The sequence below is a fragment of the Chelonia mydas genome, chromosome 2 (assembly GCF_015237465.2).
Source record: "Chelonia mydas isolate rCheMyd1 chromosome 2, rCheMyd1.pri.v2, whole genome shotgun sequence".
Taxonomy (NCBI): Eukaryota; Metazoa; Chordata; order Testudines; family Cheloniidae; genus Chelonia; species Chelonia mydas.
The window spans coordinates 165,722,644-165,739,773 of record NC_057850.1 but is presented as its reverse complement, the minus strand read 5'-3'; the positions used below and the strand labels follow the sequence as shown (position 1 = coordinate 165,739,773).

General features: G+C 37.9%; 1 protein-coding gene across 3 annotated transcripts in view; it reads left to right on the top strand.

Moving 5' to 3' along the window:
• The window catches only part of CUL1 (cullin 1), an 84,081-nt gene extending 68,066 nt beyond the window's left edge, over nucleotides 1-16,015 (top strand). For all 3 annotated transcript variants that reach the window (XM_043540506.1, XM_037889979.1, XM_043540505.1), the window contains 13 exons: nucleotides 720-827; nucleotides 915-1,021; nucleotides 1,358-1,406; nucleotides 1,882-2,013; nucleotides 2,800-2,917; nucleotides 4,427-4,503; nucleotides 5,390-5,521; nucleotides 8,109-8,201; nucleotides 9,695-9,742; nucleotides 9,824-9,906; nucleotides 12,745-12,850; nucleotides 14,707-14,820; nucleotides 15,462-16,015. In XM_043540506.1, coding sequence (XP_043396441.1) covers nucleotides 720-827; nucleotides 915-1,021; nucleotides 1,358-1,406; nucleotides 1,882-2,013; nucleotides 2,800-2,917; nucleotides 4,427-4,503; nucleotides 5,390-5,521; nucleotides 8,109-8,201; nucleotides 9,695-9,742; nucleotides 9,824-9,906; nucleotides 12,745-12,850; nucleotides 14,707-14,820; nucleotides 15,462-15,542 — 1,248 coding nt within the window. In that variant the 3' untranslated portion in view covers nucleotides 15,543-16,015. The remainder of the gene's footprint in view (nucleotides 1-719; nucleotides 828-914; nucleotides 1,022-1,357; nucleotides 1,407-1,881; nucleotides 2,014-2,799; nucleotides 2,918-4,426; nucleotides 4,504-5,389; nucleotides 5,522-8,108; nucleotides 8,202-9,694; nucleotides 9,743-9,823; nucleotides 9,907-12,744; nucleotides 12,851-14,706; nucleotides 14,821-15,461) is intronic.
• Nucleotides 16,016-17,130: the final 1,115 nt, after the last annotated feature.

The following is a 17,130-nucleotide window of genomic DNA, read 5'->3' as shown; positions in this document are numbered from 1 at the left end:
TTAGCATCTTCAGATATGTCATGTTGTGATCAGGAGACTCAATTTTTGTCTTGCATGTGCTCCTGAGATGCTTGCCTTAAATGTTTCTTGATCCTGAACCTTCTTGCAGTATTTGTAATTAATCAGGGGGGAACCTTTTTGTTAGCTTCTGGTTCTATCTTGGCTTACTTTGTTGGGAGTATGAATCATAATTTGCATTCTAGTAAAGTATTCAAAAGTAAGATCTTCTTATTGGAAAAATTAATTGCATGGTTTCTTCTAGAAATTGGCACGTTGTGGTTGATTGAACAACAAACTATTATATCTGGTTTTAATTAAACTTATGTCTTCAAAACGTGTCCTTTTTGGACACTTGCATAGTGCCGGGTTGAATAGATCGTTGATTTTCCTTTTATACTTTATGCAGTAGCAGTGATTATTGTACATTCAGCATGCCCAAGTATGTAAAAATCAACTCTGAGCAAATTACATATCTGTTACTGTAGTAATGACTAAAATAAGTTTCCCTTTTCACTTGAATGCTCTTAATAGTCTAGAACCTACTTCTATTTTTAAAATAATACTTCTAATCCCTACCCCTCACCCCACCCCCCTCTTTTTTTTAAAACTTTCACTCTATAAACCTGCTTAAGAGGACACTGGTCACCTGCATTGTTTGGAGACACTTGCAGAAAGTTGAACAAGTTTCATTGCAAGCAACAGACTGTTTTTTCTTTCAGGATCCAAAAATGTATGTACAGACAGTGTTGGATGTCCATAAGAAATATAATGCTCTCGTCATGTCTGCCTTCAACAATGATGCTGGCTTTGTGGCTGCACTAGATAAGGTACCATATGTTTAATGTCTGTGGTAACCATTATAGCTCTCTGAGTTAGGGGATTTCAAAACTTTGACTTTCTTGTGTAAATTGCAGGCTTGTGGTCGATTTATAAATAATAATGCAGTGACAAAAATGGCTCAGTCATCCAGTAAATCTCCAGAGTTGCTGGCACGATATTGTGACTCCTTGCTAAAGAAAAGGTATGTCTTACAGGAAAAGTTAAAAATTAGTTTTCTAGTGTTTCTTGTTTAAAAAATTATAATCATCGTAGTTGTGAATTGAAATTACACATTGCATCTGCAGAAATATATTTACATTGTTAAACACTTAATTCAAGCAAAAAAAAGATAATGCTGTAATTTTTGAAAAGCCTCTATAAAAAGTTGAATAAGGAACATGTTAGAAAAACTTCGTTTTCCAAAGAAAATCACATATTGGACTTAAATTTCAGTTCACAAGTCATGAATCTAGAATGTAACGGTATTCATAAGTTATGAATAATAAATTTGTTCAGTAATGCACTTCTTTGACTGCAGCTCTAAGAATCCAGAAGAAGCAGAGCTAGAAGATACACTCAATCAAGTGGTAAGATTCTTAAATACAGTTTTCTTCTACATAAACTTTTAAATTTCATAATAATTTTAAGGTTATCACAGGAGGTTGCAGGTCATGTGCAGTCAGAACTTTTATTCTGTGTATTTCATTGCTTAAAGCTTTTGGTAACGTTATTTTTAAAAAATGCCAAAAGTGTGTGTCTGTCTGCCTGTGTGTGTGTGTGTCTCTCTCTCTCTTTTTTTTTTAAAGTCTTCTTCATTCAATCAATAGTATACCTCAGAAAGCTGAACAGAATCAACATTCTTTTTAATGTGTATTATGGTGCAAAACCATTTTATCTCTTCTGAACTATTTCAAAGGTTAACATGTAAAAAAACCCCTGCATTTACATTTCAAAAATAATTATGACACTAAAATGTATGACACTTTTAATGAAGTAAAAATTGGATTTGATACAAATTTTCAGGTGTGTTCCTTTTGTAAAAAGTTTTTTTGGCTTTTCCAGATGGTTGTATTCAAGTACATTGAAGACAAAGATGTGTTTCAAAAATTCTATGCTAAAATGCTGGCAAAGAGACTGGTGCACCAGAACAGTGCTAGTGATGATGCTGAAGCAAGCATGATCTCTAAACTTAAGGTAAGTCTTCCCTTTCTTAGCACTGGCTAGGGAGGCACTGTTTCTTTCAACACGTGATGCATGTATGCACTTTTTAATATTTGATCAGAAAAATACAAAACTTAAAGTTCACACGTCTTTTAACCGACTGGCCATCAGTCTGTCTTTGGAATGAGATCTTGAAGTGGTCCTGCTGCTGTCCACGCAAACAACTGCTGAAACAGCTCCCCAGTCTGCCACTTTTCTCTATAACCCTGAATGCTGCCTTAAGAACAGTTGATTGCTTTTTGTGTTGCAATTTGACATGGGCGATAAATAAAATAATCATTAATCAATACAGTTAAGTTCATAATTTTTTTGTGTAATTGTGCTGCTGTTTACAACAATCTTGCCAGACCTTATTTGTGTGCAGTTTTTTGAAGGGGGAGTAAAATGTCAGTAACTTTTTCATTCTCATAGTTGTTATAAAGGGCTAGCAAGTAGACCATACTTTGAGACTTTACTACTTTGAGATTAGTAAATTTTCATGACAGTGTTTCCTGGCTGGTTTATTTTAATTTTTAAAATGTTGATCTCACATTTTTGGTGGCAGAACAGCTACAGAAGAAGCAATTAAAATAACACAACTTGTCTAAATGGGTTCAGAACTTTCAGAGTGATTTTTGGACATGCAGGGAATGGGTTGCCATATATTCCTCTAGCAAAATTGATTCCGATCAGAGAAACCCTACTTTTCTTGTTCTGTTTGTTCTCCCTGTGTCAAAATACATGATCTTTCAGACAAAGCTGTGCTCTTTAATTTTACAGCAAGCTTGTGGTTTTGAGTACACCTCTAAACTTCAGAGGATGTTCCAAGACATTGGTGTAAGCAAGGACTTGAACGAGCAATTTAAAAAGCACCTGACAAATTCAGAACCATTAGATTGTAAGTATTCAATTTAATATACCCTTTCTCTTAAAAGCTAAGTTATTGTTGAATTAGCCACACACTCCCTTAATTGTAGAGATACAAGGGGAAATGACCAAGTGTTAAATGAGGGAAGTATTTGATTCATGTAGCATGCCACTGAAAGCTAGAGTTACTAAAACTTCAGCTTGGATAGACTTTTTTGGGGTCTGTTCCCTGTCTTCAAACAGCACCTCATGCCTCCTGATATGAACAGGTTCCTCTTTGTTTTACAGATCACAGTAGGGTTAGCTGTTACAGAGAGAGGATTCAACTTAGTGTATCCCCCTCTGCTAAAAGTGAAGCCTGATGTTTTTGTTAAATGTTTTTTCCTTTGACCAAAATCATTGCTTAAACAGGGAGACTTTTAGGAATAGTACTGAAAAACGACAGGTCCTCTTTTAGCTCGGTAATTAGGCCTGTTGCTTTCAGATTCAGAGGTCTCTGATTTCAGTTTCTTCTTGAAATAGAGTGCTTCAAGATAGTTATCACTTGGTTTTTAGTTAATTACATTCCGTGTTGTGCAAGGTCCACTTCAGGTTTTATATAATTTTATTTTGTAATACATAATGTATTCACTTCTGCCTTGTATCTCAGAGTCTTCCTATGCTGCAAAAAAAAGTCTCAGACCCCAGGTCAACAGGGCTAAAAATAGCAATGTGAACATTCTCACTAGTTCTGGAGTCCGGGCTCTGAGACCCACACCTCCTTGCTGGGTCTCAGCGCCCAGGCTCCAACCTGAGTGAGAACTTCTACACAGGAGCACTGGAAGTTCCCTAAAACCTCCCAGTCTGTGGCCCCATCCCCTGCTCCGCTTCTTCCCTCTGAGGCCCCGCACCACACTCACTCATCTCTTCCCCTGTCGCTCATCCTTAAGGCAGGTAAAAAGTGATGGGGCCATTGCCCCCCTCAAACCCCCACTTCTGGTGTCCCCGCGTCTGCATTTCTGTTTTTATCCCTGTAGCATTAGTCCCAAAAGCCTGAGTCAGTTGACCTGAACTCTTGAGACTTGCTTTTGCATTTTGTTTTTTCTCCCCCGTTATAGATGCACTCTGAGTCTCAAAAGCAATTGACAAACATAAATTTGCCACTTGTGTTCTTGCCAGTAGCAGATTTTTAATTAAATGGTTATGCATGAATTTTGAAAAACCTTATATTTTTCTCTTTTTTTGAAAAGTAAAAACAGGATAATGAATGAGATTAAATGCATGCAAATGTCAGGGAATATTGACTTTAGATTCTGAGTAAATACACATCTGACCCCTCAACCCTATCTTTGCCTCACACAGTGACTTTAATTTTAACAATATGTTTTATAAATAGTAATAGTTACCCATTATCTTTTGATATTAGTGTCATCACCAGGTCAGGCAACACAGAAACCTCTCCTGTTTGAGTTGGCCTCTTCCAAACTGCACATTGACAGGTCCGTAATACCAAAGGGGAGATAGCTGTTAGCCTATTAATCTATGTACGTTTCTTTTCCAGTGGATTTCAGTATACAGGTTCTCAGTTCTGGATCATGGCCCTTTCAGCAGTCCTGCACATTTGCTCTACCTTCTGAGGTGAGGTGATAAGCTTTTTAATCTTCTATTAAATAAACTAAAGTTTCAGTTTAAGTTTTTTTTCAGAGATGACCTAAAATGAACTCCCAAGTATTTTCTAACATAAAATGTCATGACTTGAACATTTTTGCCTCTGTTAAAGGTGACCTGCAAAGAATTTATTCAAATAAAAAAACTAGATTTTAAATCTCTTGTTTTATGGTGTATAAAGAAAACCTGAAAGATTTTTTTTTCCTGCTTTTTTTTATTTTCAAAGTATCAGAAATGTCAAGTTTTGTCTTTCTTGATTGTGCTTGAGGACCTCCCGGGGGGGAGGTCTGAGATGTGTAATCCTTCTTTGTTACTGATGGGACACTCATAATCTTTAAACAAGATGGCCTTCCTCCAAAACGTTCAGTAGTCATTAAAATAAAATGAGTGTATGCTTTTAAAGCTCTTGTTTTTATTAAGATACGTTGACCCTCTCACTTACTCAGCTTTCAGTCTGTTGATTCTTGAGATGACATGATGGCTGGTTTTCCAGTCACTGTGGTCCTCAGGCTAGCTAAGACCTGAATTTCTAACTTAACAAATGAGTAAGGGAGTAGAAGAGGGGGGAAAGGAAATGACCTTTAAGGCCCTTCTTAATACTTGGAAAGAAACAAAAGAACAATAAGCCTGTTTTCTTTTCCTTTCCATATGACATTTAAAGTGAAGTTGCTCACAAAAGGAAACTCGTATGCAAGTCTGAAGAACCTTTTTTAAATTTTCTATCTAGCCTTCCCCCTAGGGAAAGGGCATGTTAACAAAGGGTGGTCTGGATTGATTTACACGCTGTAGATTCAAATATACTTCCAAGTGTGAAAATGCAGTGATGTTGTTTTTCATTTTTATTTTTTTTATACAGTTGGAACGAAGTTATCAGAGATTTACAGCTTTTTATGCCAGTCGTCATAGTGGAAGAAAATTGACCTGGTTGTATCAGCTATCCAAAGGGGAACTGGTTACCAACTGTTTCAAAAATAGATACACATTACAGGTAAGAATAACCTTGTATTAGTGAAAAGGTTTAGTGAATAATTGAGTAGTCTAAACATTTTTGTGATGAGTTCTTCCAAGCTGTTATGTAGAGGGACCTTAGTGTTGGAAGTCCCTAACTTGGTCTATTTTTTGGTATATGTCAGGCAAATTACAAAATTATACATGTAATTCTGTGTATTGGGGAGAAAAGTTTCAGAATAAATGTTTCATGTATCTTAAAAATAAGAGGCAAGCCTTCACAAACATCCCTACAAAAGCAAAACACGAGTGCACGATGGTGGAGAAAAAATTAGGAAATATATTTTAGCTCTAAACTTTGGAGGTGGTTAAAGAGTGAGAAGGAAAATCATTTAAAAATTATGCATATCACTGAGTTTCCTTTTAAAGTGTTTAAGGGCCAGATTTTCTGAAGAATTCAGAATCCACTTAGACATAAAAAATAATGTGGGTAGATTTTTCAAGTGCTCAAAACTGTAAAAGGCTCCCTTTGGAAATCCTTCCCACTTCATTTTAGTTCCTAAATAGGAGCTGAGCTCTTTTGAAAATCTGGCCTTAAAAGTTTTTCCATTGCTTTTTTCCAAAAGATTTCCAGCTTGTCTTAATCCTTGTATGCCAGCAGTCCCTGAGATATCCATTGTAAGAAGATAAACTGTTTTTTTTTTTTAAAAAAAGTGAGATCAGTGGGTTGAGAGTTTTATAACCCCAGCACCTATTTTATACTCCTTTTTAAAATGGCTGAGTACATTCTCCCAAAGTTATTCAGTATGGTATAAACTTCTGGTTTTCGGGGAGGGGCTAGATCTGACTTAGATTCTGCCCTGAATTAAAACAGTGACTACCTATGTCAACACACAAACAGCCTAATATAAATATAGGGTATGTTGAGCTCTATTTTGTACTTGTCTGAACACTGAAACCAAGTGAGTAAACGCTATATAATGGGATCTGACGTTAGCATTTTAAATTCATTTAATAATTTCGGTGATTCTCGAAGGCTATGCCTGCATTACGAGTTTGGGAGGTGATTCCCCTGCTCGTGTATAATGTTCATGCTAGCTCTCATCCAGCGGCAGCAGCATAGGTAGTGGCAGTGGAAGCACGGCTGAGCCCGTTGGTTTCAGGCACGTGTGCACTTGGCACGGATCAGCTGCTGCTACTCGTGCTGTCATGGCTGCGCTGCTGTTGACACTTACGCCAGCTCGATGAGAGCTAGCGCAAGTACCGGGACGCTCAAATCAGATTCCTGGCTCGTAGTGTTTGACCCTAAAACGTGTGTATACTGTGCCTGGCCACTCTGAAAACCACGTATGCACATCGCTTAACTCACATGAGTAATCCCGTTGACTTTAAAGCTAAACGTGTGCATAATTGTGTGCAGGATCAGGTCTTTTATCTGACTGTCTAAAATAAACTGAGACTTTTTGCCTTCTCAAATACCTTCCTCAGACGAACGTATGCATTTAATGTACATTTATATTGTCAGTACTACTGGTGATAAACATGAACAAACCCTAAGTGTGTGCCCTGTCGTTCATAGGCCTTGATGAAATTAGTCTCTTATCTACGGTTGTATGTTAAATGTTTCTGATGTCATGCTGTGAAATCCAATAGTCTGTGTCTAGGTTCTATAGTAAGGATAACATGGAAAATACTCATAATTGGGTAACAAATATTTTGAAATCAGAAACGTATGGGTAAAAAGAAAGCTATAGCTTTGGCACCACGATACATGGAAGGAACTGTCTTCAAGTAGTTCAACTGGTCACAATCGTAGGATTTAGATTTAAAGAATACTGGAACAAAGATTTCGATTTAAAGAATACTGGAACAATGGTGAGCACATGCGAAATATACAGAGAGACTTGCTGCATTGCATAATGATTCCATTCAAGGTTCCTGGTCTGAAGATTTATCTCCCATTTTAAATAGCAAATCTTGTGTTTTATTGGCAGTTCCATGAAGCTCTTTAAAGAGCACAGTCTGAAAGCATGTGAGCCTAATTTCTCAGTTCTCAATTGTCGTTCACACGTACACCTCTCATTCAAGTTTGTGTTTATGTCAGAAGGCATGAATATGTCTCACTGTTGTTAGTTGTGCTGCAAACATTATGCCTATTTGCTTTCTCATTATATTTTGGCATAGAGGAAAATTTACTCAAAATCTTTCAAAAAATAACTATAGTACAGTCCCTAGCTCCCATTTTTTAAAAATAGTACATCTTTGAAAACTAGATTTTTGCTTAAACATCCATTTGAATGCTGTTTAATAGCAGAGAAGAAATGGTAAACTTGAATACGAAGGATCATTTAAACATACATTGAATATTCACTTTTTTAAAGTGATGAATCCTTCAAATAGAGTATTATGAACTTTTGTTTGCCTAGCCATAATTGTTTAGTTATCAGGTTTCATCAAGGTTTCAATTCAGTCGGGGGCGGGGGGGGGGGCGGCTGTTTGTGGGTGTGGGTGTGTTCGTGATTGGTGAATTTTCCAAGGCTTTCAAGTTCAAATACACATTCAAGTTGTGCGTATTTTCACTTAGATTTTATATTTGGCCTTTCTTTTCTTTCTTTGGGGTCTGGAAGGCATCGACGTTCCAGATGGCAATCCTACTACAGTACAACACAGAAGATGCCTATACTGTTCAACAGCTGACAGACAGTACTCAGATAAAAATGGTAGTGTCTTAATTATGTATTGTATTACACTAGTTTTATGTTACCACTGCAATGTAAAGTCTCTGGTCATGGGGTTCAGCACACTTACTGCTATCATGAAAAGGGGAGCAGAAGGTGAGATCTGTTTGACTTAAATGTTAGTTTTTGTTCTTGTGGTAGCAGTTGTGTTGCTTTGTTGGTCAACTTACCTTCCTGTTCAGTTTCCAGTAATCATAACCTCTTCTAGGTTTTATTTCTGAGGTTTCTAGCAAATCCTGAAGTGTGTAGACACTCTCACTAATCACTATGCTGAATCCTTTAGAATGATATTACTCTCTGCCTCTCTCCTCTGCTCCTGTAATTCGTCATTGGTTTTCTAGTGCGTGTATTTTTGTTTTAAAACTTCTGTTTTTGGGAAACATGGTAGTCTCCCTTTATTATCAAGTTCCTAGACTTTCCCATATGTTTTATATCCTGAAAGATTAAGAACGTGAACACGTTGAGAATATAGGTGCATTGGCTAAGTGTTTGTTTTACTTGGAGAGGCTATGCCCTACTGTTTCTTCAAAAGCAGACGCTGTACCTCAGCTGTTAAGAACCAGGTGTAAATAGGCTCACATGAGGTCTGCTAAGGCATGTCAGGGAAAAGCAAATTATCCATGGTCAGCAAACTTAAGTGACCTGCCAAAGAGAGAATAAATCTGTGAACACAAATTAGAGTTTTAGATGCTTCATAGAAAATTCATAGGTGTTTGTCCACACTGGGGAATTGCCTCTCCTTTATGGACATTGTCAGCCACTGATGTAGCTGCACCCAGTGCAAACCGATAGTTGTAAACAGACAAAGCTGCTATTTTCACGGATGGAGCTTCCACCTGCTTCAAACTGGGTTCAGTTTCAGCAGGGAAAATAGCAGCTTCACATGTCTATACTGGAGATGCAGCTTCCTCAGGGACTGGCCTCCAGTGTTTTGTATTGGGGGAAAAAAATATTCAGACATCTGCCATCGTGCATTTTCTGAGTTCTTACTCAGCATGAATGAAATAGTCTTTGGATAGATGCTTTCCTGCATGTCAGCACTATTTAGTGGGGAAAGGGTCATTAATGGGGTAATTGGAAATTTGTCTGTTTGAGGAACCTCAGAGTAGTCTGGCACAAGGAAGGGGAAAATCTACTATTGGGTTCATGCTAAAGTGGAATGCTTTGTTTTTAGTCCTCTAAAATGAAAAGTTTTTAATATTTCCCTTGAGCTTTTGTGGTATTTTTCAATCATTTATTCTCACTGTCTGAATGCTCGACATGTATTTTTGCAATTTTTCTGTACCTATTGGTGATTTTTTTCAATTCTGCCTGCAGGACATATTTTTGTAGCTATGAAAAATGAAATTTGAATAGTTCCAGTACATTGCAGGACCTTTCAATTATTTTGTTATAACTCAATGTCAAAGTTCATTGGACATTTGAAGAAAAATGTATTTTAAGTTTGCATTGATAATTTCTCCTCTAACTTGTAGGATATCTTGGCACAAGTTCTACAGATCTTACTGAAGTCAAAGTTATTGGTAAGCTCTTTTGCTTTCTTGCATATTTAATTTATAGAAAAACATTTTAGCAAATATACAATAATTTTTTGTTTCTTGTAGGTTTTGGAAGATGAAAATGCAAATGTGGATGAGGTGGAATTGAAGCCGGATACCTTAATAAAACTATATCTTGGTTACAAAAAGTAAGAAGAATCTAATAGTATAAACCAGTTGTGTATAAATGGTAACAATCTGTTTCTCTGAAGCTCCTGCTATTTATAGTGTCACTTTAGCAATGCGATAGCTATGGTTGAGCAAGCACTCTAATGGGTCTATAAAGCAAACAGGATGGCACTCACCAGCAGTGTCAGTAAACATACTCTCACATCTTCAGCTCTTGATTCTTGCTAGTCACTGGGGCACAGTAAAATCTGGTTTAATTTAGTTAGACTTTGATCACATAGACACATTTGGCTAGTGTGCCATCACCGTGTTTTTTGCCATTGGTCCTGACTTACACAAGCCAAGTAAATAAATTACATTTAAAGGGGTCTTATTAATTAAAAAAAACAAACCACCAAATCCAAAGATTTAAGCGCATGGCCATTAAAAACAGCCCCTGAAAAAGATCAGTGTGCTTATTTAGAGATTTTGAGCGCTGAAGTGCCTTAAAAACTAAGATTCTCTTTGCAGTGTCTTTCTGTTAGCTCCTGTTGTTCCAATGCCATTTTTATAGCTATACATCTCAAACTACACAGTAGTGGTTTTTGTGTAATCTCAGTTATGAATTCCATACTGATGATGGTTTATTTAAGAAACCTTTTAGTGTAGCGCATGTAACTTAATCCACATTCTAAAAAATAAACCACATTTTGTGTGAAATGAAATTAAATGAAATTTGTATTTAGAAATTCTCCCTTGTATTTAATCTTTTTCCTTTCCTCCATATCTGAGCTAGAGGGATGTTCCAAACAAACTAGAGGGCTGAGTATTCTCTCTTATGAGAATTCATAAACAGTTATATTATTTGGTGTTAGCAACACTGATGTTGTTATGCTTTGTCTAGAAGTAACCTCTTATTTACGTGTAATTATAGCCGTATCAGATTTACAAATTCTGTAGTCGAGTGTTCTAAAATAATGTCACTTATTTTACATGTGGAATGGTAATAATTAGCCATGTGATCAGCAGGTACCATGATCATCCTTGTGCAGTGTTCTTTAACACTGGATGTATTTCTATCTGTTTTGTTTTAATGTTCACTATCTTTTTTTTTTTTGTACTCTCCTTTTTACAAAGCAACCACTTCTTTTGTTTGAATTTCAAAATCAGTTAAATAGAGAAAATTCTGTTTTCACCAGAGCAGTGAATTCATAGGGATGTTTATAACTATGGCTTATTTGAAAAATATCAAACTGCAATAGTGGGTTTTGGGTCAGGATTTCTACCAATCTTCATAAAATATACAAATGTGTAATGCAACAATATCTATACTTGAAACAAATTAATTAACATTATTATGAAGGAAAAATTCCAGACTTAATCAATCCTCTCCTTGCTAGGATCAGAATGTAGTAAGTTAACCAACATATTGACTTTTCTCCTAAATGTTGTAATTTCCTGTTGTCCCATGTGTATGCTCATAGAATGGGAGCGCAGCATCAGTTCCATTTCTCTCTCATAGAGGCAACACTCCAAGTGAGGCCAAAAGTCTGTGGGATAACTAATTGCAGTTGATCTGGTAAATAAACAATAATCCAAATTGTTCACAGCTTGTTCTTGAGGAAGATTAAGTGGTAATTTTTCAAAGTTCTGCTTTCAAAAGTAACTTACAAGCCTAACTGTCAATGAGACTTAGGTTTCCTAAGTACCCGAGTGACTCTTGAAAATAGGGCTTTGGCTCTTTTGAAAATGTTATCCTTGGTTCCCAGAACAAATCTTAAGCTTTGTATGTTTTATTTTTAGGTAAATTTAATACAAATGGCAGTTTTGCTTTGAGTTTTTATTGTTAAAGTTCCTGCAGTATCAAACTCTCTCATATGCATTGTGCTAGTAGTTGTTGAGGACCAGAAAGTGAAACTGGCATATAGGGTTGTACTGTCTTAAGGCCCTGATCCTGTGACAGTGACCGTGTCTGTGTGGATGGACCCATATTGACTTCAGTGGGGTTTCACGTGGGTGCCAGGATCGACACATGAGGATGCAGTTCCAGTTTTGGGTCCCATGTGAAGTAAAATGTAAATAGTGAACAAATATGAATGGTAAAAATAAATGAACCTTAGAATTGAGTAATGCAGGTAAATCTCTCCCCCCCCCCCCCCCCCCCCCCCAGATATAAGTTCCTTTTAAGTTTCAAAGTCTGTACTCCTTTGACAGTCAAATGCACAAGTAGTTTTTATTTGACTTTTGTGATCAAAATTCCTAGGTTTCAAACATTATATTTTGTTATCTTAGTTATTTTTAAAACAAAGCCATAGTTTGAGATCTATTTGGTTTTCTACTTAAAAGAAGACTCAAAACTTAATCGAAATGTGCAGTCCTCCCAATTTAAGTCTATGCTTTTGCACCAGGATTTTGTCCAAATGTGTTCTGATCCTGCAAACTCAGTGGGGCTATTCACATAAGAAAGAGTTTGATGGATAAATCTCATTATCACTTTGACAAATCACAAACCTTTCTTGTATTCACCATTTTGTTGGGATTATGGTATATAGTGTCCAGTTGTGCTTCTGTACTCTAGAGTACTATGAAATGTATTCCATCTGGCCTAGGTAGCCTTTACAATAAAGAATATCACAGTGTTAAGATCATTTGAAGATCACTGCCCAATGTCACATTTGGGGGAAAGGAGGCAACTATGAAATTTCTCTCCTATCCTATCCTCCTTGTCCCTAAGTAAGAAAAGCTGTGTTGGGAGCAAATGGGGGAAATTCGTTCTTTTTGTAGAACTGGAAATGGAAGGAGTAATCAGATATTCCCAACTTTCCATTCAGATTTTCTTTTTGAAATTAGTCTAATTATTTACTTCCCTTTCCTGGCAGCAAAAAATTGAGGGTCAACATCAATGTGCCAATGAAGACTGAACAGAAGCAGGAGCAGGAAACTACACACAAAAATATAGAGGAAGACCGGAAACTACTGATTCAGGTGCGTTGGATAGTAGTTTGATGAGATCAACCACATGCTATTGTAGGCGATCTGCGACTGCTAGTACCAAATATCCCCAGCTGCCGAAGAGTACACTAAATAGCTCTTGAGTTACTGCAGTGAATTCTTTGCCAGGTGTCTCGCTGGTGCGTCTTGCTGACATGCTCAGGATCTAGTTGATGCCATATTTGGGGGTCAGGAAGGAGTTTTCCCCCAGGTCTTTGCCTTCCTCTGCAGCGTGGAGCATGGGTCAGTTCCTGGTTTAACTAGACAAAATGAGAGATTCTTTATAACATGAAGTCTTTAAATCATGATTTGAGGACTTCAGTGACTCAGCCAGAGGTTAAGGTCTATTATAGGAGTGGGTGGCCTGAGGTATGCAGGTCAGACTAGATGATCACAATGGTACCATCTGGCCTTAGTCTGCGTATGCTTCAGCCCATGAACTAAAGCTCATAACTTTTCAATACTTTTCATGAAAATATTGCAGAATCTTGCTTTTTTATATTTATTCCTAAAAGAACACGATTCCTGGGTAAAACAAACTTGAAACAAAAGACATATAACAGGATTTTCAAATATTTATCTTTTATAAATAGAAAACGTAGGGGGATGGCTTTTTGTCGTTGCTGACATTGAACAGCATAGTAAGGAGTGTTTAGGTTCTGAGGATTCATACATTGATTTTGCTGGGCATCTAGATGAGATGTACACTTGAGAATGTTGTTCAGATTCAGATGATCATCGTGGAGTTGACTTGCATTGTACCATCTGCAACTCCAAATCCACCTACCGAGGAAAAAGTTGTACTGGCACTAAGCGTGAGCCTCATTTCTGAAGTGAAGTACATTCATTCAGTAGGCTGCTTGTCGGACACTGTTCTGGCTAATGTTGCCATCGCTGTCCATTACTAATCCTGGCCTTATGCAAAGCAATTTGTAATCATGTAGAGTCTTATGTGCCTAAGAACAGGCTTATGGCGAGTGTTGACTGTTTTAATCAGACTCTCTGAAACTTCTCAGTAAGAACTCTGTGTATGCGCATTTCCCCTCGTTGCACCACTGGTCAATGTTTTCATCCCCCTCTTCGTTAGCAGATACAAGCCTCTGGTAGAGGCATGATAAAGCTCTGAAGGCAGTGTTTCCTAAACAGCGGGTCACAGGAAGGTTCTAGATGAGCTGTGGGCCTGATGCGGAGGAGAGGCCCCCAAGAGGGAGAGAGTGTTGGAGAGTGAGCCCACTGCTCAGTGGTGACTCCTGTCCAGGGTGACCAGATAGCAAGTGTGAAAAATCGGGATGGGGGTGGGGGATAATAGGCTTCTATATACGAAAAAGCCTCAAATATCAGGACTGTCCCTATTAAATCGGGACAACTGGTCACCCTACTCTTGTCCTGTAGGACTGGGCCCAGCTCCAGGTGTTGCCATCTGGTGAAACGCTACGCTCCCTAATTTGACTCGGCCACCCCTCTGTTATGACAGAGGAGGCTGGGCCAAACCTGAGTTGCCCTGTGACACCATATGCTACGTTGCAGTCCTAGGGTTGCCAACTGTCTAACTGCACAAACCCAAACACCATTGCCCTGCCCTTCTCCGAGGCCCCACCCCTAGCTCACTCCAGCCCCCCTCCCTCCCTCCCCCGCTTTCCCCCACCCTCACTCACTTTCACTGGGCTGGGGTAGGGGGTGCAGAGGTGGGGCCGAGAAGTTTGGAGTCTGGGATTCGGACCCTGTATGGGTCTCAGAAAGACAAATGGAGTTGGTGGGTTGTCTTAGTAAAAAGTTTGGGAACCACTGGCTTGATCCAGAATAGCAAATTGTATCTTCCTAAGAAAGTCTGTTTCTACTTTGCTATTTAGGCTGCTATTGTGAGAATTATGAAAATGAGAAAGGTTCTAAAACACCAGCAGTTGCTTGGAGAAGTTCTAACCCAGCTGTCCTCAAGATTCAAACCACGAGTTCCAGTAATTAAGGTATGTCAGATCAGCAATAATGGATCTTAATTTTTTTAACAAGTGTCTGAGTTAATGGAGTGATTTTAGAAAGATTAAAGAAATAAATTATTCAACTATTGTACTTTTAAGTAGGAAACATTTAATTATTCTCTTATAGCTTCTCCAAGCATATTGGTATGGGAAAGCTAAATAATAAGACTTCGTCATGTGCCAATAAGCATACTGTAGCGTGAATTGTAAAATAATAATTTATCATACAGTTGTCAAAATAAAGGAACCAGATACATCTTGGTTTAATTGTTTTATTGCTCACTTACAGAATAATAATGTTCAGTGAGTCTCCCAGGGAATTAGTGACATTTGACTGCATCAAGTCACCTTTATTTCATTGAATGGTGTTTGTGAGTGGCGTCTTTGAGGCATGGCCAAAAAATTCCCATAGTTTAAATGGTCCATTATTTATGCCATTTCCCTGCTAAATAGTTTTAATGCTAGTCTTCAGGAGAAATATGTATTCAGCATGGCACTTAACAGCTTAAACTGTTAAAAGCTTATAGCAAGCAAAAAGTTTTCTTGCTCTTAAAATACCTGCTGCAAAGTGCCTGTCTGGGGTTTGTTTTATGAAATGCACTCCTGGCCTTTCCCCATCTCTCCTACAGAAATGCATTGACATTCTGATTGAGAAGGAGTACTTGGAGCGTGTGGATGGTGAGAAGGACACCTACAGTTACTTGGCTTAGCATTTTTATTAGCAGTTGTCTGACTGTGTGAGACGCTCAGCAAATAGTTATGTGATTGAAAGAATGAAAACAACTGAACTTCATAGCAGCCAGTCTGCTGCCATTTGGACCTCCCTTTTTAATAACTGAGACCAGGACTCCCATCAGCCAGTCTCAGATTTACATCGGAACTGCTCAGGATTGACACATTTCAAGTATGTAAATATGGACACCGATGCCATTTAACCTAATTTAAGAACAGAAAGGAATCAAACCCTTCTCCACTGAGGGTTGCATGCTACTGCATTTAAATCAATACATGGGCTATATGCTAAATAGCTGCCCCCACAGGCAGCGCTTAGAAATGTCGGCAGCACTTTGAGAGCGAGTCTGAAGGGACCTATGTGTAATCTGCTATGAAAACCCATTTGTATAGTGTGTTTCATTTTTTAATGTGATAAATAAAAAAAAAATTAAAAGATTTCTGTACAAGTTGCATTTGGTTTTATTGTTCTAAGTTTCACTACTTTCTAAATGTAAATAAAAGGTCTAATGATTATGAAAGCTACAGTAATTCATTAGTTTTGCTTTCTTTCCTTTCCCCGTGATTCAAGCAAAACACAGCACTGGATTGAAAAATCATTCTGTATCTGTGGCTTGGTGGGGGAGGAGTGTGCACGGATTTTTCAAGATAAATAGCAGAAACTTGGAAGATGGGCAACAACGTTTTGGCATTTGTTTCAGAATTTTTCTCAAAATGGATACACCAGAAACTAAACTCATCTACTTATGCTGTCAGGTGATATTTTTGGCCAAGATTAATCATGTCACTTTTCTGAATAGTGTGGTAATATATTTTGGATGCACATTCCCACAGACAAAACTATTAAAATTAGGTACTTAATCTCAGAGCATGTGTGCTGATGCTCAATCTTTTTTCATATAGTGGACTCTAGCTCTAACATCTACAGCATTGTTTCTTTAAACTTACATAATCTCCTGGCTGTGGAAGCCTGATTAAAATGCAATAAAGCCAAACCCTTGTTTCCTAATGGTGGGAGTTCTGTACTCACTATCTCTACAAATGGAAAATAAATTCTTGCTCTTAGTGTTTCCAAATCCTCATCGTGAGCAGAGGCTCCAACTTGATTTTTCGGGTGCACCTTCTGCACTCAGAGACACCATAGCATTAAACCTTTTTTCTTAGAAATCCCCACAGTGTGTGTTATGGGAAGTGAAGAGAGGTGGCTAACAAAGATGTGTGAGGAGATTGTCTTGGCACCTCCTGGACTTGAAGCATTTAGAGGGGATAAAACGGTTCTGGTTTTGCTTTGTCGAAAGCACTGCTGCTTTGCCCTAGTGAAGGTGTAACAAAAAATGGCAAAAATGACTATACCCTCTTGAATTAATTGTGGGGAGCTGTTACAAGTGAGCTAAAGGCTTTAAAAACCGTCCTGTGTCACACCCATCTCTAAGAGGTGTGCATGCTGCTACTAGGCCTGTGTCAACACACTGCAGTCTGCCCTTACAGTAATACAAACTGTGTTGGGAAGGTGGTAAATGCCATTTGTAGTTTAGAGGAATGTTGTCTGTGGTTATTTTTTTGCCA